At 48.2% G+C, this 21,791-nt stretch overlaps 1 protein-coding gene across 1 annotated transcript in view; it reads left to right on the top strand.

Moving 5' to 3' along the window:
• The window catches only part of ZNF333 (zinc finger protein 333), a 28,537-nt gene extending 6,746 nt beyond the window's left edge, over positions 1–21,791 (top strand). Inside the window, exons 4-11 of the mRNA XM_064381746.1 lie at positions 2,468–2,550; positions 6,904–7,020; positions 8,547–8,634; positions 17,323–17,411; positions 18,055–18,181; positions 18,937–19,032; positions 19,593–19,669; positions 20,162–21,791. Coding sequence (XP_064237816.1) covers positions 2,468–2,550; positions 6,904–7,020; positions 8,547–8,634; positions 17,323–17,411; positions 18,055–18,181; positions 18,937–19,032; positions 19,593–19,669; positions 20,162–21,259 — 1,775 coding nt within the window. The 3' untranslated portion in view covers positions 21,260–21,791. The remainder of the gene's footprint in view (positions 1–2,467; positions 2,551–6,903; positions 7,021–8,546; positions 8,635–17,322; positions 17,412–18,054; positions 18,182–18,936; positions 19,033–19,592; positions 19,670–20,161) is intronic.

The raw sequence follows: 21,791 nt of genomic DNA, 5'->3' as shown, positions 1-21,791 counted from the left end.
CCATTCCCCCCTCCCTCAGCCCCTGGCAGCCTCTCATCTGCTTTCTGTCTTTATGGTTTGTCCTATATAGACGTTTGTATAGTGGAAATCGTATCATAAGTAGCCTTTGGTATAATAGTTTTGTGTTGCAAATAAGTTACAGACCGGGTAATTTATAAACAATGGAAGTTTATTTGACTCCTGGTTCTGGGGACTGGGAAGTCTAAGGTTGAGGGGCTGCGTCTGGTTAGGGCCTTCTTGCCACGTCGTAACATGGTGGAAGACATCATGTTGCAAGAGAACAAGAGAGGGCTGGACTTGTTTTTACAGCAAGGCCACTCTTGAGATAACTCACTCCCTTCTGAAATAACCACATGAATCCAGCCATGAGGGCGGATCCCTCATGACCTCATCACTTTTTTTTTTTTTTTTTTGAGACGAAGTCTCACATTGCCGCTAGGCTGGAGTACAATGGTGTTATCTAAGCTCACTGCAGTTTCTGCCTCCCAGGTTCAAGCCATTCTCCAGCCTCAGCCTCCTGAGTAGCTGGGACTACAGGTGCACACCACCACGCCCAGCTAATTTTTTTGTATTTTAGTAGAGATGGGGTTTCATCATGTTGGCCAAGATGGTCTCGATCTCCTGGCCTTTTAATCTGCCCGCTTCGGCAACCTCATCACCTTTTAAAGGTCCCAGCTCTTAATACTGTCGTATGGGGAATTGCTTCCAATCCATGAACTTTGGAGGATGCACTTAAACTATCTGTCTTCTTTCACTTAGCATCATGTTTTCCAGATCCATCCACGTTATAGCATGAATCAGAACTTCATTTCTTCTTAAGGCTGAATAATATACATTGGATGGATAAGCTACATTTTGATTATTCATTCAGTTGATAGTTGGATTGTTTCTACTTTTTAGCTATTATGAATAATGTTGCTGGCAACATTTGTGCAGATTATTTCTTTTTGTTTTTTGGAGATAGGGTCTTGTCCTGTCGCCCAGGCTGGAGTGCAGTGGTGCGATCATAGCTCACTGCAGCCTCAGCCTCTTGGGCTCAAGTGATCCTCCCACCTCAGCCTCTTGAGTAGCTGGGACCACAGGTGCATGCCATCATGTCTGGCTCATTTTTAATTATTTTTGTAGAGACCGTTCTTCCTGTGTTGCCCAGGCTGGTCTTGAACTCCTGGTCTCAGGTGATCCTCCCACCTTGGCCTCCCAGAGTGGTGGGATTACAGGCATGCACCACTGTGCCTGGTCTTGTGTACAAGATTTATGTAGACATGTTTTTAATTCTCTTAGGTATACACTGAGGAGTGGAATTGCTGAGTCATATGGTAATGCTATGCTTAACTTCTTGAGGAATTATACCACTTTCCAAAACAGGTGCACCATTTTATGTTCCCACCAGTGGCAATGAGGGTTCTGATTCTCTACATTCTCACCCATACTGTCATCCACTTCTTCTTTAAATGTAACCTTTCTTTAAATGTAACCTTTAAGCGTAACCTTTTAAAAATGTAACCTTTCTTTAACTGTAACCTCTTCTTTAAATGTAACCTTTCTTTGTATGTTCTTCCTGTAGTTCTTTCTTACTCTTTTTTCTAATAACATCTGTTTTCTGAAAATAGTATCAGTCCTCATAGAATTCTTAGCTAGGAAATTACCTCTCATTTCCCCCTCAGTCTACACATAGCCCCCTACACAGATGCTGTCTTCCCTTTCAGGATCTTCCGAAGTCTAAGGTCAATATTAAAAGGGAAAGCCGGACTGGGAGTGGTGGCTCACGCCTGCAGTCTCACCACTTTGGGAGGCAAGATGGGTGGATCACCTCAGGTCACGAGTTCGAGACCAGCTTGGCCAACATGGTGAAACCCTGTTTCTATTAAAAATACAAAAATTAGCTGGGCGTAGTGGTGTGCAACTGTAATCCCAGCTACTCGGGAGGCTGAGGCACAAGAATTGATTGAACCTGGGAGGTGGAGGTTGCAGTGAGCTGAGATTGCACCACTGTACTCCAGCCTGGGTGACATGATCAAGACTCCATCTCAAAAAAAAAAAAATTAGCTGGACATGGTGGTGCATGCCTGTAATCGCAGCTGCTTGAACCTGGGAGGTGGAGGTTGCAGTGAGCCAAGATCTCACCACTGCATTCCAGCATGGGTGACAGAGTGAGACCCTGTCTCAAAAATAAAATGAAAAGAAAATACCTGTGTGTGTACACACATACAGGAATATATGTTTTCAATTTTATGCCACCGTTTCTTTTTGAAAGGAATTCATTTTTTTCTCAGTTCATTTCAGATTGGAAATCTCAACTTGGAGATATATGTATTCTGTATTAAAACTTGAATATTTACATTCAATATTAAAAGAAAAAGCCTATGTGTGTATAGTGTGGATACATATTCACATATGTGAATGCATATTTTCAATTTAATGTCACTATTTCTTTCTGATAGTTCACTTTCTCCTCTATTCATTTCAGCCTGGGAATCTCAACTTAAACCCAAAGAGTTGCCTTCTATGCGGGATATTTTGCAAGAAGCATCCTCCAGGGACATGCAAATGGTAAGATGTCCAGGGTTTTCCCTGGCTCCCAGCACAGGAGAAGTTGCGGGACACGTGAGGTGGAAGTACAGGACCAGTGCCAGGGAGATGTTAGCAGCATGGGTGTCTCTTGGAGGGGAGACAGTGTCTGAGGGGAGTGCCTGTGACTTCAAGATTTTTTTTTTCTTTTTTTTTCTTTTTTTTTTTTGAGACAGAGTCTTGCTCTGTCACCCAGGCTGGAGTGCATGGCACGATCTCGGCTTATTGCAGCCTCTGCCTCCTGGGTTCAAGTGATTCTCCTGCTTCAACTTCCTGAGTACCTGGGACTGCAGGTGTGCACCACCATGCCTGGCTAATTTTTGTATTTTTTGGTAGAGACAGGGTTTCACTGTGTTGGCCAGGCTGGTCTCAAACTCTTGGCCTTAAGCGATCCACCTGCCTCTAGAATTCTTTTTTCCTAGGTTTCCTAAAGGAAACATTTTAGTAAATGTGAATCAGACATTGAGTGTGTGAAATACGACTTCCTCTTCAGCAACTGTCAGAAAATCACCTCCTGTTAGAGAAGCCCCATTTTGAATAAGAGGGAGTCCCTTTAGGAGAGCTGGCAAGAACTCAACTGGAAGAACTCCAGCTGTCTAAACAAGGTCTGGCTTGAAAATGCTGAGAATGTGCTCCTGGCGGGGAGGACCCCTGGGCACTGGCACAGATATTGGCAGGCTTTCCACCATCACTCACCTCTTTTTTTGTTTTTTAAAAGACAGGGTCTCTGCCACACAGGCTGGAGTGCAGTGGCATGTTCATGGCTCACTGCAGCCTCAAACTCCTGGGCTCAAGTGATCCTCCTTCTTCAGCCTCCCAAGTCACTGGGACCACAGGCCTAAACCACCAGAGTCACCATGCTCAGATACTTTTTTCTCCTTCCTTCCTTCCTTCCTTCTTCTCTCTCTCTTTCTCTCTCTCTCTTTCCCTTTCCCTTCCCTAACCTTCCTTACCTTTCTTTCCTTTCTCCCTTTCTTTTCTTTCTGTCTTTCTGACATTGGGGTCTTGCTGTGTTGCTCAGGATGATCTTGAACTTCTGGCCTCATATGATCCTTTCACCTCAGTCTCCCAAGTAGCTGGGACCACAGGTGTGAGCCAGTGGGCCCAGCCATCACTCACCTTTTGTCAGGAGCAAGCTCCACCTGGAGAAAAGGCACTTGATGAGTTGGAAGGAGGCAGGAACAGTTTCTGGAGGAGTTGGAGAGGTGGGGAGAATGAGCCATGACGGCCAGCTGCCCTCTTCGTTTCTATGGGCTCTCTCCTTTTAGTGCAGGGCTCCAGCACCTTCCACAGAACTCCACAGCCAGCCCAGAAAGCCCCTTGTAATGGGTGCTGAGAGTGGCAGACATGGGGCTTTTGTTACATCAGAGCCCCAGGAAACAGGCGGTCACAGACTATTCTGAGTGGGCAGAGGGGGTCCACCTATGGACACATAGAGAAGTTGAGCGAGTTCATCCCTGAAGACATCCAGCCCTTGAGTAATAGAGGTGGGTTTGGAGTGAGGAGTTGAACCCAGACTTAACTGCAGGGACCACAGTCTCAGCTGCCAGGTTCTACTGCCTGATGATCATACAACCTGCCGCTAGGTTGATGGTGCTGACCCTTCAGACCCTTCAGGTAGTCCTTCCAGGCCATGCCAGGCACCACTGAGCCTTATCGCAATCATTGAGGCCCTGTACGGTGGCTCCGAGGCCTCCCTGTCACATGGGGAAAAGTGCTGATGGCCAGGGACAGATTGAGTCCCCATGGCCTCCCTCTCTTTGATCAGCTGGTCCAGCGGAGGGACCAGTGAAGAGAGGGTAGGAAACCGCTCTTAGAAGAGCCCCCAGGAAGTCAGGCGCAGTCACCCCTGGAATCCCAGCAACTCAAGAGGCCGAGGCGGGAGGACTACAGGAGCCCAGGAGTTTGAAACCAGCCTGGGCAACCTAGCAAGAACCCGCCTCTGCAAAACATACAAAAATTAGCCATAGCCAGGTGTGGTGGTGTGCACCTGTAGTCCCAGCTACTTGGGAGGCTGAGGTGAGAAAATTCCTTGAGCCCAGGAATTCAAGGCTGCAGTGAGCCTTGTGTTCACACCACTGCTCTCTAGCCTTGGTGACGGAGCGGGATTCTAGTTCAAAAAAAGAAAAATAAATGAAAAACCCCAAGGGAGGCTGAGGAACAGGCCTCTCCAGGCTCAGCCCTTCTTCTGTCCCAGGGCCACCCCACAGCTGCCTCTTCTGCAGATGCCTGTCTCTTTAGAGCTGCAGTGTTGCTGCTTTCATCCTCTGCTGTGTCCCCAGGGCCTACACTAGCAGTGCCCATGTCTTAGTCTGTTCTCACCCTGCTAATAAAGAGATAGCCAAGACTGGGTCATCTCTAAAGGACGGGGGTTTAATTGACTCACAGTTCAGCATGACTGAGGAAGCCTCAGGAAACTTACAACATGGCGGCAGGAGATGCAAACGTCTTTCACATGGTGGCAGCAAGGAGAAGTGTAAACAAAAGAGGGAAAAGCCCCTTATAAAATCATCAGATCTCGTGAGAACTCACTCACTATCATGAGAACAGCAGCCTGGGGGAAACTGCCCCATGATTCAGTTACCTCCCACCGGTCCCTCCCACGACATCTGGGGATTATGGGAACTACGATTCAAGATGAGATTTGGGTGGGAACACAGCCAAACCATATCAGCCCAGTATGTATTTGTTGGACAAACAAGCGGAACACCTAAAAACAGTTTCTTAAGTAGAATAATCTGTGTCAAAATCATTCTGATGCCATCACTTGTCTCAAAACGTACCCATGGGATTTTGATTTATGACACAGAGAGGCCAACGTCATTGGAAAATTTTTATTACTTGTATTTCTCGGGAGGACAGGGGACACCACACCACCCAGGGCCACACAGGGAAGCACAGGGTCAGCCTGGAGGCAGAAAGGAGCAAGGGGATAGCCCAGGCCAGAGCCTTTCTTGGCGTTTCCCCAGGAAAGGTGAGGCTGGGCAGGGTAAACTGTGAGTTTGAATAATTCCAGTGGACCTTGGGGGATAGGTGCTGTCCCTGGCTGATTGAGGGCAGAGGAGATATTGGCTGGGTGAGAGTGAGGTAAGGAGCTGGTACAGCCTGTGGGCTCTGGGTCCCAGGGGAGGTAGAGACAAAGTTGGCAGGCAGCTTGGCCCTGTGACTGATGGATGCCCTGTGGACAAGGACAGCATTCCTTTTCAGGACCAAGATCTCCCGACCTTTCTTTCTTGTTTTTTTGGGTGACTTAAACAACAGAAATTAATTTTCTCACCCTTCTGGAGGCTGGAAGCCCAGGATCAAGGTGTCGATAGGGTTGGGTTCTCCTGAGGCTTCTCTCTTTGGCTGGCAGGTGGCCATCCTCCTGCTGCCTCTTCACGTGGCCACCCCTCTGTATCACACCTTCATGTCTCATAGCGTCTCCAGGGGCTCTGTCCTAACCTCAGGGCTGTCTCTGTACCTGCACTGTGTTCAATCCTCCAGACCCTTGGTGGCAGCTGGTGCCTGCAGTAGGTTGGGGATAGTTACTAGGTCTGAGGTCACCAAATGCCAGACCTGTGTACCTTGGCTTTTTGTTTTAGACACAGTCTCGCTCTGTTGCCTGGGCTGGAGTGCTGTGGTGTGATCTTAGCTCACTGCAACTTCTGCCTCCCACGTTCAAGTGATTCTTGTGCTTCAGCCTCCCGAGCAACTGGGACTATAGGCATGCACCATCACACTTGGCTAACATTTGTAATTTTAGTAGAGATGGGTGTATTAGTCTGATTTCATGTTGCTGTTAAAGACATACCCGAGATTGGGCAATTTACAAAAGAGAGAGAGGTTTAATTGGACTTAGAGTTCCACGTGGCCAGGGTAGCCTCACAATCATGGCGGAAGGCAAGGAGGGGCCATTCACATCTTATAAGGATGGTAACAGGCAAAGAGACCTAGTGCAGGAAAACTCCCCCCTTATAATAACCTTCAGATCTCATGAGACTTATTCATTATCACAAGAACAATCATGGAAAAGACCTGCCCCATGATTCAGTTACCTCCCACTGGGTCCCTCCCACAACATGTGGGAATTCAAGATGAGATTTTGGTGGGGACACAGCCAAACCACATCAATGGGGTTTCGCCGTGTTGGCCAGGCTGGTTTGGAACTCCTGACCTCAAGCATTTCTCCCACCTCCGCCTCCCAAAGTGCTGGGATTCCAGGCATGAACCACTCACCCGGCCCCATTTGCCTTTACTTCTGGCAGCCCTAAGCCCCAAACCAAAGGTCTCTCAGGCTGAGAACAAATATAGTATCACCTCTGTCCTGCTCAGCACCCTCCTGTCTTTTCCCAGGGGCCGGGACTGTTCCTGAGGATGCAACTGGTGCCGTCCATGGAAGACGGGGAGACACCATCGACTCAAGAGGACTGGCCAGCTCTCCAGGAGCCACCTTGGTCTCCGGGATGCATGGTAAGCCCAGGAGAGTTCAACTGTGATGGCACCAGCTGCAGTCAGGAAAGCCTGGGGTGTGGGGTGTCTGTAAGTTGCGGGGGGAGGGAGAGGGGGTGGGTGTTTGGGCCTACATTTGGGAGCTGGGAATCTGTAAGAGGCCCAGGCTGTGGGCTTGGGGTGTTAGAGTCTGTTTCTGTGTTGAATGTACTTGTCCCCAGGGAGATGGCGGGCTCCAGGGTGGGTCCTGGGGGAGGGTCTGGCTGCTGGACTGTGAGCCCTGCCTTTCCTGGTCCAGCCTTTTTCCTTCCTGTCCTTCTACCCCAGCCCCACTGCTTCTGTGACCTTGAAACTGACAGGAACTGGCAGGTCCCATGACCTGAGGGCTGGGCAAAGGAGCGTCCATGCTCAGGGAAGTGAGGACCTCTTGGCTCAGGGCCCTGTGTATCCTTACCAAGGCAGAGAGAGAATGGGAGAGGGATGCTGTAAGGCAGTGGTCCCCAACCCCAGGCTGTGGACCAGTACCAGCTCCTCGCCTGTTAGGACCTGGGCCGCAGAGCAGGAGGTGAGCGGCGGGTGAGCATCTGTGCCTGAGCTCCGCCTCCTGTCAGATCAGCAGCACCACCGAACCCTGTTGTGAACTGTGCATGCGAGGGATTAGGCTGCATGCTCCATATAAGAATCTAACTAATGCCTGATGATCTGAGGTGGAACAGTTTCATGCCAAAACCAACCCCCTACCCTGGTTTGTGGAAAAATTGTCTTCCATGAAACTGGTCCCTGGTGCCAAAAAGGTTGGGGACTGCTGCTGTAAGGCACATCCTGAGTCCTGCCCTAGGAGGAAAGGCCTCCTCCCACTTGGCCCTGCCCTATTCTCTTGCCTGAGGGACCTGCTGCTTGTACCCCCCACCTCCCATCTGCCACCAAGTCCTGCTAGCATTATCTCCAAAATGTAACCCACCTCCAGCTGCCCCTCCCGTCCCCACTGCTGCCACTCTGCCCAGAGCCACCGTTAGTTCTCCGGGACTCCAGGTCTGCTTCTGACAGGCCACTGGGCCCCACCCTGGACACAGAGGACAGAGGGATCCCTTAGAACTGCAGGTCAGGTCAGGCGCCTTTCCTGAGTGAGCAGCTGCCAGCAGAGAAGAGTTCAAATCCTACTCCAAGGACTGATATTCCTCCTAGAGAAATTCACTGACTGCCTGCCCCTCATTCACACGGGTCCACTGCCAAGCTCCATTTCCCCTCTATCCCTCAACCTCCCGGTCATCCACTCCCCACGTTTTTCCAGCTTTTCCCTGACTTCTGGAGGCTCCTTGGAGTGTGCCATCTCCCCTAACCTCTCTCCAGGCCATTTTGGATCACAGTGGTTAGCTTTGTACTTAAGGATTGGGTAAAACCCAACAAGGTGAATGGGCCTATCTCTTCTTTTATTAATATGTTCCCCAAAGCAGAATCAATCGTGCAGATTCATGTGGGGTGAGCAGGTGTGAGTGGACCCCCTCGGCCTCGTGACTCTAATCTGTGACCCCTGTTACTCTGTCCAGAGACCGAAGGCCGCTGTGCAGATTCAAAGGACGGTGATGCCAGTGCCCACGCTGGGCCACCCTGACCCATGGGTGGCTGGGAATTCTGGTGAGTGCGTGCCATGTGGAACACATGGCCAGAGGGCCCTGCTGTCCTTGGGTTCTGTCCAGGAACTTGTAGCCCATCCTGCCTGCATTTCGTCTGACTGCAGGCACTGCTGTGGCACCATAGGGAGAGGATACAGAAAGCCTCTCTTCTTATTTGTGTGTTTAAGGGGGAGGGCACTTCCAGTGACAGATCTTTCTGTTAAGAAAGAGAGGGCTCACCCATCCGCAGCAAAGGCCAGATCTCTCTTTGGGCAACAGGAAATTATTGACGACACAATAATGTCAATTTTGAAAATTATGATTGAGTCTACTAGAAATGGCCTGTTTTTAACTGTCCTTTTAAAAATGAGGTCCAGGCTGGTGGCAGTGGCTCATGCCTTTAATCCCAGTGCTTTGCAAGGCCTAGGCAGGAGGATTGCTTAAGACCTGGTGTTCGAGACCAGCCTGGGTAACTTAGACCCCTAGTTCTACAAAATAAATAAATAAATAAGTTGCGGGTGGTACCTCTCAAGTCCCAGCTACTTGAGCGGCTGAGGCAGGAGGATCGCTTGAGTCCAGGAGGTCAAGGCTGATGTGAACTACAATTGCTTTACTGCACTTTCCAGCCTGGGTGACAGAGTGAGTCCCTGTCTCTAAAAAAAAGAGGTTCAAAGCCACTTCTCTTGAGAAGTGGGAAAGAAATTAATTCTAGAAGACAAATGACATTTTAGCTTTAATGATAAAGTATTTGTTTTTTTCCAGTTTGCCTACTAGTAAAAATAATAAACTTTGTTTCTTAAAAATGCCATCCACTCTTGTGTTTGGAATCTGTGTTACCTTCTTGAAAGGAAACAATTCTTAGATCTAGGTCATGTGTTGCTCTTCAGTATATTTTTGATAAGCCTTCTGGGCTGGGCTCTATTTTGTTACTTCTTTTTTTTTTTTTTTTTTTGAGATGGCATCTTGCTCTGTTGCCCGGATTGGAGTGCAGTGGTGTGCTCTTGGCTCACTGCAACGTCTGTTTCCTGGATTTAAGCCACTCTCCTGCCTCAGCCTCCCAAGTAGCTGAGATTACAGGTGTGCACTACCATGCCTGGCTAATTTTTGTATTTTTAGTAGAGGCAGGGTTTCGCCATGTTGACCAGGCTGGTCTCGAACTCTTGACCTCAGGTGATCTGCCCACCTTGGCCTCCCAAAGTGCTGGGACCACAGGCGTGAGCCACTGCGCCCGGCCTATTTTGTTACTTCTTGAAGCAGGTGTGACTGTTGTCTGGTGGTGAGACGGGGACCAGGAAACAGTCACAAAGAAAACCCTGACCCTTCCTCTGTGGAACTCACAGTCTGGCTTGGGGGTCAGGGTTTGAAATGAAGAACAGAATCCAATGGAAGCGTGTTATACAAGGATTTCATCTCAGGGGATGGGGGAGAGTTCTGGGAAAGGATGGATATTTAAGCTTAGGCCAGGGTTTCTCAGCTGCAGAACTGCTGAGACTGGAGCCTGTTTGCTGTCAGTTGTGGGGCCGTTCTATGCATTGTGGGATATTGAGTGGCATCCCTGGCCTCAACTCATTAGATGCTAGGAGCACTTTTCCTCTATGCGTTTGCTAGGGCTGCCATATCAAAGTTCCACCAGCCAGGTGGATTAAACAGCAGAAATGTATTGTCTCACAGTTCTGGAGGCCAGAAGCTCGAGATCAAGGTGTTGGCACAGTTGGTTCCTTTTGATGCCTCTTCTTGGCATGTGGATGGCCATCTTCTCTCTGTATCTTCACAGCATCTCCCCTCTGTACATGCCTGTGTCTAGATGTCTTCTTCTTGTGATAGGGTTTGGATTTGTGTCCCCACCTAAATCTCATGTCAAATGGTAATCTCCAGTGTTGGTGGAGGGGCCTAGTGGGAGGTGACTGGATCGTGGGGGTGGATTTCTCCCTTGCTGTTCTCGTGATAGTGAGTGAGGTCTCACGAGATCTGGTTGTGAAAGTGTGTAGCACCTCCCCCTTCACTCTCTTGTTCCTTCTCCAGCCATGTAGCACGTGTCTGTGTCCCCTTTGCCTTCTGCCATGATTGTAAGTTTCCTGAGGCCTCCCCAGCCATGCTTCCTGCACAGCCTGTGGAACCATGAGCCAATTAATCCTCTTTTCTTTATTAATTCCCCAGTCTTAGGTAGTTCTTTATAGCAGTTCAAGAATGGACTAATAATACATCTTCTAAATACACCCATCATATTGGACTAGGGCCCACCCTACTGACATCGTTTTAATTTAATTACCTCTAAAGACTCTATGTTCAAATATGGTTACCAGGGGTAAGATAAGATACCAGGGATTAAGACTTCAACATATGAATTTTTGGGGTAATACAGTTCAGCTTGTAACAGCCATATATCCCCGAGTTTTGAAAAGCTAAAACGTCTCTAGATGCTACAGACTGAATTGTCCTCCCTTTCCCCAAAGTTCATGTTGAAGCCCAAATGTCTCCCCCAAAGGTGCCTGTATTGGAGATGGGGCCTCCAGGGAGGTGATAAAGGTTAAGTTAGGTCATCAGGGTGAAGCCCTGAACCAACAGAACTCATGCCCTTACAAGAAGAGGAAGATACACCAGAGCTTTCTCTCTCCTCTGTAAGGACACAGCTGGAAGGCAGCCATCTGCAAGCCAGGAAGAGAGCCCTCACCAGGAACAAACCATGCTGGCATTCTGATCTCAAACTTCCAGCATCCAGAACTGTTAGCAGCAAATTTCTGTTACATCACCTAGGACATGGTATTTTGGAATGAGAGCTCAACACCAGACATTGCCAAACGTCCCCTGGGGGACAAGCCCTGACCTAGACCATGATAAGCACTGTCACATTTAGCTTGGTCAGGTGTCGGGCTGTTGGGAGGTTTGGAGAGAGGGTATCAGGCCCAGGAACAACATTGATAACATTCCCCATGGAGCAAGAACCTGTTGCGTCCAGGGCTCATGGAAGATGGTGTAAAGGGAGCAGGGAGAAGTGGGGAGAGAGTGATGTGAGCTGATTGAAGAAGGAGTAGGTTCCAGAGTGTTTAGTGCCGAGACCAGGTTGGTCACAGAGACCCCAACCCAGGCGATGCTGAAGGAATGAAGAAACAGAAACAAAGATAGAGTGTAAAAGTGGGGAGCAGAGTGGGATGTCAGGGGGCTGACAGCATTCCCCAGCTGACAGCCCAGAGCAGACTCTGACCCGTGTATTTATTCTTTGTGAACAAGTGATTATTTTTAATAAGCAGGTGCTCAGTGTTTCTTCATAGAATAAAGAAGAAACCAGAGTAGACTAAACAGGCAGCTAGAGCCTGTTCACTACTAAAATAGAAATAAGCTAGAAAGCAGACTTTGCAAGTCAGCAATGGGGACAAGGTCAGATATCCTGTGTTTTGGGAGCTGGTTTAACTAGTGCATGACGGGTACATACTGCTTACTGTTCTAGAAGTTTTCTGCCTGGGGATGGCTCGGTGTTCCTTGCCATCACCTTTCAGCAAACAACATATACTTCATCACACACATGTCAAGACCTTCTCCCAAGTTCAGGGCTTGGTGTGCAGGAAAAGAACCCTGGCTTATGTTCTAAGCCCACCAGGAGCCAGTGACGTGTTTAAGTGAGTGCTGCAGTGTACTTGTGATTTTAACAGAACCCCACCCCCAGCACCTGGGAGGAGCGTGGACTCAGGGAGGAAAGCAGTGGTAGATGGAGGCCATCGGGAGTAGAATGGTGCTGGTCTAGACTGGGGGTGATTGTGGAGGAGGTGTGCTGGGTTCCCCCAAGACCACCCCAGGCTCGATGATCCACTAGGATGACTCACAGCATATGCCATACTCATGACTGTGATTTATTACTACAAGTAGATATGAAGCAGAATCAGCAAAGGGGTGCTGGGTGCAGTGGCTCACGCCTGTAATCCCAGCATTGTGGGAGGCTGAGGTGGGTGGATCACCTGAGGTCAGGAGTTCGAGACCAGCCTGGCCAACATGGCGAAACTCCGTCTTTACTAAAAATAGAAAAATTAGCCAGGCATGGTGGTGCGCACCTGTAATCCCAGCTACTCAGGAGGCTGAGGCAGGAGAAATGCTTGAACCTGCAAAGCAGAGGTTGCAGTGAGCCGAGACTGTGCTGCTGCACTCCAGCCTGTGCGACAGAGTTTCTTCTGTCAGTTAGGGTGGTGGGAACCTTCTTGAAATCTGGGTGCTCAGACTCCACCCAAGGGCCAGCCTTGCAAACACATCTTGCTAAGGAAACCATCAAGGCCGGCTGTCTTAACTCCTTTCTGCACAGTAGGGAAGTGAGTAATGATTTAAAACACATAGAGGCCAGGTGCGGTAGCTCATGCCTGTAATCCCAGCACTTTGGGAGTCTGAGGTGGGAGGACTTCTTGAGGCCAGGAGTTTAAGACCAGCCTGGGCAACATAGCAGACCCCATCTCTACAAAATAAGAAAAATTAGCCAGGCATGGTTGTGTGTACCTGTGGTCTTGCTACTCAGGAGGCTGAGGAGGGAGAACCACTTGAGCCCAGGAATTCCAGGCTGCAGTGAACTAGTCCAGCTGGATGAGAGAGCAAGACCCTGTCTCAAAAAGAAATTATAGTAGTAATGCATATAAAACATTTAGAGAGGTCAAGTTAATTTTGTGTTTTATGTATTCCTTTACCAATGACATGGAGCGTTTTTGTGCCAAGTAGGGTATCAAGGACAGGGCAGTAAAAGCACCCAGGCTTATTCTTACAAAGCTTCCAATCCAGTGAGGATGACAGAAAATAAACACTCATGGCAGCAGTACAAAGCTGGTTACAGATGGGTAAGGGCTGAAAAGAGTAGGAAAGGGTCCTATCAGAGAAAAGGAGAGAAGGGGCTCTTTCTACAGGGGAGGAGACCTCAGGACGGGACACTCTGAGGGGAACATTTCAGTGGATCCAAAAAGAAAAGGCTTGATGTAGGTGTCAGCTGTAGCGGGGATGGATGGGAGAGGGGCTTGGGGGTGAGTACTGCCAGGTAGAGACCTCATCACTATTTATTCTGATTAGTTGCTGAGAGCTGTAGAGGGTCAGAAAGGGGTAAGATCTCTGATTAAAGACAGGGACAGCACTTCGTGAGATTGAGGACATGGTTAGGGAGAGCAGGCTTTAGGAGGATGGTGATGAGGTGTTTTTTTTTTTTAAAGACAGTCTTGCTCCATTGCTCAGGCTGGAGTGCAGTGGTGCGATCTTGGCTCACTGCAACCTCCACCACCTGGGTTCAAGTGATTCTTGTGCTTCAGCCTCCTGGGTGGCTGGGACTACAGATGTGTGCCACCACACTCAGCTAATTTTTGTACTTTTAGTAGAGACAGGGTTTCGCCATATTGGCCAGGGTGGTCTCCAACTCCTGACCTCAGGTGATATGCCGGCCTTGGCCTCTCAAAGTGCTGGGATTACAGGTGTGAGCCATTGCACCTGGCCTATTTTTTTTTTTTAATAAGAAATTTCTCTTTCATAGTTTAGGATACTAGAAGTCTGAAATTGAGGTGTCGACAGGACCGTGCTCCCTCTGATGGCTCTGGGGGGGGCAGGCAGATCCTGTACCTGCCTTCTGATGGTGGCCTGCAGCTCTGGTTCTCCTTGGCTGTGGGTGCAGCCCTCCCATCTCTGCCTGTGTTGCCTCATGGCCATCTTCCTTCTGTGTATCTGTCTCTGTCTCTTCTCTTAGGAGAAACATCGTATTGGATTAAGGGCGCTATTGGATTAACCCTACTCTCACGTGATCTCAACTTGTTTCATCTGCAACAATCCTGTTTCCAAATAAGATCGCATTTTGAAGTACTGGGGGTTAGGACTTCCCCTTTTCAGGGGGACACAATTCGAGCCACAGCAATCTGTTCTCTAGTCCCCGCAAATCCATGTCCTTCCCAAAATACAGTCACTGTGATCTTGACATCCCCCAAGTTTTAATCCATTTCAGCATCAACTCTAAGTGCAAAATCTCATCTAAACACCATCAAGTCAAAATCTCATCTCATCTGATGAGAATTCAACATTTCATCATGTCACTCATCTACATCAGGTAGGAGGGAGACTTAGAGTGTGGTCTATGGTGGGGCAAAATTCCTCCCCTGAAATCAGAAAGCAAGCAATCTGCTTCCAAAATACAATGATGGGGCAAGCATAGGATAGACATTACCATTTCAAAAGGAGAAACGGGAAGGGAAAAGGGGGTAATGGATCCTGAACAAGTTTAAAACCCTTCAGGGCAAATGCTATGAGGTTTCCAGGCCTGGAAAAAAATCCTCTTCGGTTGGAAACTCTGACCTCTGGACCTCATTTTTGGGTACATTCTATTCCTGTTCCCTTAGATGGGCAGAAAGAGTTGGATACGTGGATCTGGTGTTCAGATGTGAGAGTCAGCCTGGAGATTTGGGCTTCATCATGCAGATTTGGGAACTGACACCCATAGAATGGGTGAGGTTGCCCACCAAGGCAGAGGATTGAGGGAGACGTGAAGAGGAGGGTCTGCAACCTGTGGATGCCAGCAGCACGTTGGAGGAGAAGCTCTTACAGGAAAAAGAGGAGGCTGGGTTGTGATCACTGATCACAGGCTGGGTGGGCCACAAGAAGGAGGGATTGGCTGGGTGCAGTGCCTTGCAACTGTAATCCTGGCTACTCAGGAGGTTGCGATGGGAGGAGTACTTGAGGCCAGGAATTCAAGGCTAGCCTGGGCAACATAGTGAGACCCCCCCATCTCTAAAAAAATTTAAAAAATATTAGCTTGGCGTGGTGGTACACACATGTAGCCTCAGCTACTTGGGAGGCTGAGGTGGGAGGATCACTTGGGCCCAGGAGTTTGAGGCTGCAGTGAGCTGTGATTGTGCCACTGCACTCCAGCGTGGGTGACAGAGAAAGACCCTGGCTCAAAACACCACCATCACCACCACCAGCAGCAGCAGTAGCAACAACAACAACAACAACAACAACAAACCCAGGAGACGGTAGATGATGAACACACATCAGTGGGATTTCCCATCATGAACTGAGGTCACTGGTGATTCCAGAGCAGTGCCAACCCTTGGAATGGTGGAGCTGGGAAATGAGTGGGAGGGGAGGAAGTGGGCGAAGAGGGTAGATAGCCCACGATAGAGAATGAAGAGACAGAACAGTAGCCCAAGGGAAAAGTGGGGTGTTATGGCTTGAATTGTACCCCTTCAAAAAGATATGCTGAGGTCCTAGCCCTGTGGATGTGGCCTTATTGAAAATGAGGGTCTCTGCAGACTAATCCAACACGATTGTGTCTTATGAGAAGAGGAAGATGCCATGTGCAGACAGACACACAGGGAGAGGACCGTGTGACGGTAGAGGCAGATGTCGGAGGGATGCATCCCCCAGCCAAGGAGCCCCAAGCATCGACGGCTACCACCAGAAGCCAGGGAGAGGCAAGGAAGGACTCTTCTCAGAGCCTCAGAGGAGGCCTGACCCTGCTAACACCTTCATTTTGGACTCCTGGTTTCTAAAACTACCAGAGGATACATTTCTGTGGTTTTAAGACACTCAGTTTGTGATACTTTGTTATGGCAGCTGCAAAAAAACACATTTGGGGTCAGGGATTGGGTGTTGGTCAGGTTTAAGAAGTGAGGGGACATGGATGAAGCTGGAAACCACCATTCTCAGCAAACTGACACAAGAACAGAAAACCAAACAGTGCATGTTCTCACTCATGAGTGGGGGTTGAACAATGAGAATGCATGGACACAGGGAGGGGAACGTGACACACTGGGGCCTGTCGGGGGGTCGGGGGCTAGGGGAGGGATAGCAGGGGGTGGGGGATTGGGGAGGAATAGCATTAGGAGAAATACATACTGTAGATGATGGAGTGATGGATGCAGCATACCACCATGGCACATGTATACTTATGTAACAAACCTGCATGTTCTGCACATGTACTCCAGAACTCAAAGTACACATAAAAAAAAAGTGAGAGGAAAGGTCCTATCTGGAGGGAGAGGCAAGGATGGAGGGAGAGGCAAGGATGCAGGGAATGAGGAGTGATCTGAGAGTTGCTTGCTTGTCTGTCATAGGCCAGAGGGAGGATGCCTGGTGCAGAGGGAGGGCTGGTGTTGATTTGAAGGCAGGTGGGAAGGAAGTTTCCTTTTAAGGCAGACTTGCAGGGCGGTTGTGGTTTATCTGCCTTTGACTTGTGGTAAGTCCTGGACACCACTAGCCCTGCACTGTAGGGGGCAGAGGAAGGGGCCAGACAGCCAGGGAGGAAGAGCTGTCCCAAAGCTGAGTCAGGGGACAGTGGTGGGTGCTGTAGGAACTTTGGAGTCTTCTGGTGAATTATTGAGTCTATGGCTCTTGGGATGTGAAATGAAGGGGTGTGTGTGTATGTGTGTGTGTGTGTGTGTGTATGTGTATGTGTGCACGTGTGTGCATGTCTGTGTGTGCTACGGTCTGTGTGTATATGTTGTATGTATGCACAAGTGCATGTGGTATGTAACTGTGTGCATATGTGTGCAGGTCTATGTGTATGTGTATGCATGTGATTGTGTGCATGCATGCCTGTGCAAGAGCTTGCAGATATGTGTCTGCATGTGTGTGTCTCTGAGTGTGTGCATATGCATGTGTATGTGTGTACACATGTGATCACTCACTGCCAGGGTGGGCAGCCTTGGGGCTTGTGAGTGTGCCCAGTAGGCCAGGCACCAACCCTCATGCCTCCTCCCCGCTCCCCTAGCTGTGTCCCCAGGGGACCCTGCCTGGCTTCAGGAGGACAGAGTAGAGGAAGAAGCCATGGCTTCTGGGTTGCCAATCGCCTGTTCACAGGTAGGTAAGAACTTCCTGTTCTAAAAGAACACTGCTGTGCCCAAAGGCTGGACTTGCCCTTTTCCTATAACCTGCCTGGCTCATGTCACAGGGTTGGTCTCCATGCCTCCAGGGACTGGACTTCTTGCAGTGGGTGTCAGTGGGGGAGCCCGGCCCATGATCCCACCACCCCATTCAGACCCTTCCCAGGCTGTTGAGCACCAGGAGGGAAAACAAAGCAAAGATGTGAGCCATTCTCATATTGTGGTCTCCATGATCTCATTGAGCAAAGAGTTGAGTCATTTCCAGATATTTCCCTCTTGCCTGTACCATGCTCAGCTCTGTGGGACCCTGGAGCTAGAAGGGGGACAAATCTGCAAGAGCTTCCTGGCTCATTGTCAATAGATAAGTCCTGTCCTGAGGTCGAGGACTTGCAACATTAGTTTATCACCTCTTGCTGTTCTTGCTTAAGGAACGGCGAGTAGAGAGAGGAGTTCTAGTTCAGAGTCCTGAGCCAAGCGGCAGATTCTGGGGGATCTCAGAACCCCCAGACTGAAAGTCCTCTGCCTTGGGTCTCCCTTCCCCAGGCTTGCCAGCCTGCAGCATCCTCTGGTGTACTGGTAGGGGTAGTCCCTGTCTGAGCTGGGATGGATGTGTGTTTTAGGAACCAGTCACCTTTGCAGATGTGGCTGTGGTGTTCACCCCAGAAGAATGGGTGTTTCTGGACTCTACTCAGAGGAGCCTGTATAGAGATGTGATGCTGGAGAACTACAGGAACCTGGCCTCTGTGGGTAAGGTGGCTTCGTCTTGTCTTTCCTTTTTTTTTTTTTTTTGAGTCAGGGTCTTGCTCTGTTGCCCAGGCTGGAGTGGGAGGTGTGACCTTGGCTTACTGCAACCTTCGCTTCCTGGGCTCAGGTGATCCTCCCACCCCAGCCTCCCTAGTAGCTGGGACCACAGGTGTGCATCATCACACCTGGCTAATTTTCATATTTTTTGGTAGAGATGGGGTTTTGCCACGTTGCCCAGTCTGGTCTTGAACTTCCTTGGCTCAAGTGGCCCACCTGCCTCAGCCTCCCAAAGTGCTGGGATTACAGACATGAGCCACTGCGCCCAGCCAAGTCTTTGTCTTTTTATCACATGTTTATGCAGCAACCATAAGCTCCAGGACTGTGCAAATCTGGCAAACCTAGAGGTGAAGAACAGATAACTCCCACCATCATGAGGCTTTCAGTCTACTGGGCTTTGTATGGAATGAAGATCTGTCCGCTGCTCTGTCTCTCCATGATTAAAAGCTTTTAGACTTCTCAAATGTATTCTTGAGCTAGGCCCTTGGTTTTGTAGACCAGAGAGCCTCAGTGTCCTCTTGGACCCAGTGAGGGAACTTGTGTTTAGTTCTTCAGTGAAAGAGCTTGGCTGTGTCCATCAGAATTTAGGCACATGCATTTTGCCACTCCCATCTCTAGAGCCCCTAAAGACTTAATATCAGTCCTTGTGTCATGGTGTGGCACAGTCCTCCCACAGCATGGCGTTTTTTTCTCATGAGCAGATGATCAACTGTGCAAACCGAATGCGTTGTCTTATTTGGAGCAAAGAGGAGAGCAGTGGACCACTGAGAGGGGAGTCATCTCAGACACTTGTCCAGGTGAGCCCAGGCAGATCAGGTGAGCATCATCTCTGGTCAATAAGGGGAGTGTCCAGTTTGGAAACTGTCAATCAGGGCAACCTATACATACCCTTGACTGAGAAGGCTGCTTAGTTGAGCTCCTTTATTAAATGTCACCTTCTTTCCTTTTTCCCTTTCCTGTTTAATCTCTGAAACTTTACATCAATCTTCTAGAAAGATTTGTCCTACTTTCTCTTCATATTTAATATTTCCATGTGTATATTTTATCCATTTCCTCCCCACTGTACATTCTTGCTATATTTTTTCTCAACATTAGGTTACAATCTTCATGGAATCCTTTTTTGGTAAATCACCTACTATTTCCATCCCATGTTTCTCTGAAACTTCTCACCCAGCTAAACACCTTAAAATTTTCCTTAACTCTTAGATACATTCCTTGTCTTTGTAATTTCTTCCCATATTTAGGATCAGTATTTGGAAAAAAAAGTCCACATGTGCCTTGCTTACTTTTTAATTCACCTTGATCCCACAGTTTCTTTCCCTGTGCACTTAACATTTTCTTCCCTAATTCATTTCAGAACCTCAACTTTGGCCCCAAGAGGCAATTCCTAGCCAAGATACTTTTACGGAGATTCTGTCCATTGGCATGAAAGGGGTAAGACTTACCAGGGATTCCTCTTGGTTCTCTATAGTAGGATGAGTCTGGGGTTGCTGTAAGTTAGAAAAGCAGCCAAAGAGCCAAGAGAGGTTCAAGGCAAGTAGTGCTTGCCCAGGAGAAAGCAGTTTCTTGGAAGAGAGTCTGTAAATGTCATGAACTGATGGAAAACTAAATGTAGATCATCTTCCTACAGGCAAACATTTTCACAGATATGACACAGATACCAAGTGTTTAAGACTTAATTTGGCCTAAAAGAAATTGGAAAAATTCTGCACCTTAGAAGCCCCATGAAAGTAATGAAAGTAGCTCTTTGCAACAGAGTATCCACCCTGTTCCACTTAAGGGAGCTCTGGGTAGAAATGGTATGGACTCAGTAAATGGTAAAAAGTATCAGATGTAGAACTGTGTTTCTCTTACATTCATTTCACATAGGGGAGAATATTTGAATCTAATAAGGCCTTTGGTCTTCACATTTTCCTTAATCGACAGGAGCAGCCTCAGCCTGGAGAAAAACTCTATAAATATAATGAACTTGAGAAACCTTTTAACAGCATTGAACCACTTTTCCAGTACCAGAGAATTCATGCTGGAGAGGCGTCTTATGAATGTCAAGAGAGTACAAATTCCTTCTTCCAGAGTGCTCACCTAATTGTGCCCGAGAAAAGCCGTAGTGGGGATAAAACCTATGCATGTAACAAATGTGAAAAATCCTTCAGATACAGCTCTGACCTTATCAGGCACGAGAAGACTCATACTGCAGAGAAGTGCTTTGACTGTCAAGAATGTGGGCAAGCCTTCAAATATTCCTCAAATCTTCGGCGACACATGAGAACTCATACCGGAGAGAAGCCATTTGAGTGTAGTCAGTGTGGGAAAACCTTCACGAGGAACTTTAACCTCATTTTGCACCAGAGAAACCACACAGGAGAGAAGCCCTATGAGTGTAAAGATTGTGGGAAAGCCTTCAATCAGCCATCATCCCTTAGGAGCCATGTAAGAACTCACACTGGAGAGAAGCCCTTTGAATGCAGCCAGTGTGGGAAAGCCTTCAGGGAACACTCTTCACTGAAGACACATCTGCGAACCCATACCAGAGAGAAACCATATGAGTGCAACCAGTGTGGCAAGCCCTTCCGGACGAGCACTCATCTAAATGTGCACAAGAGGATACACACAGGGGAGAAACTGTATGAGTGTGGGACTTGTGGTCAGGTCTTGAGTCGTCTCTCAACCCTGAAGAGTCACATGCGAACTCACACTGGAGAGAAGCCCTATGTGTGCCAGGAATGTGGGCGAGCCTTCAGTGAGCCCTCGTCCCTCAGGAAACATGCAAGGACTCACAGCGGCAAGAAGCCCTATGCGTGCCAGGAATGCGGGCGAGCCTTTGGTCAGTCTTCACACCTTATTGTACATGTGAGAACACACAGTGCTGGGAGACCGTATCAATGTAATCAGTGTGAGAAAGCCTTCAGGCACAGCTCCTCACTCACTGTACACAAAAGAACCCACATGGGAAGAGAGAACATCAGGAATGGCAGCCTGCCTTTATCCATGTCTCATGCATACTGTGGGCCCCTTGCAAATTAACTTCCATTGTGTAAAAATATAAACATACGGGGCTATGACTTTCCATCATAATACTCCTTTAGCTGCATCTCATGTTTCAATACATAATATTTTCATTTTGGTTTAATTGTAAGTATTGTCTTAACCTCCATTATCATTTATTGTCTGATCCATCTATTACTTGGAATTAGATTTTTCAAAACTAATATATGGATATATTTTCATAGAGGTATAATGACTTATAGTGAAATGCATACATCTTAAGTGTACAGTTGGATGAATTTGACAGATGCATACATGCATGTAACCAACACCCCATTCCAGATATAGAATGTTTCAGTCATTCTGGAAGGTTCCTGCATGTTATATGGCTATTTCTTAGTTGCCGTTTTTTTGTTGGTTTCTAATTTAATTACATGGTGAGGCGAGTATGTGGCTTCTTTGTTATTGAGTCTTAGGTATTTGCTGAGATTTGCCATTAGGTCTAGTGTGGCTTATTCTGCTAGCCATCAGCCAGAATTGTCCCTTCCTCCTTAGAAAAGAACCTGGGTTT

This window comes from Aotus nancymaae, unplaced genomic scaffold, assembly GCF_030222135.1.
Source record: "Aotus nancymaae isolate 86718 unplaced genomic scaffold, 86718_ANA_hifiasm-v0.15.2.pri h1tg000028l, whole genome shotgun sequence".
Taxonomy (NCBI): domain Eukaryota; kingdom Metazoa; phylum Chordata; class Mammalia; order Primates; family Aotidae; genus Aotus; species Aotus nancymaae.
This window is presented reverse-complemented; position numbering and strand designations above follow the sequence as displayed.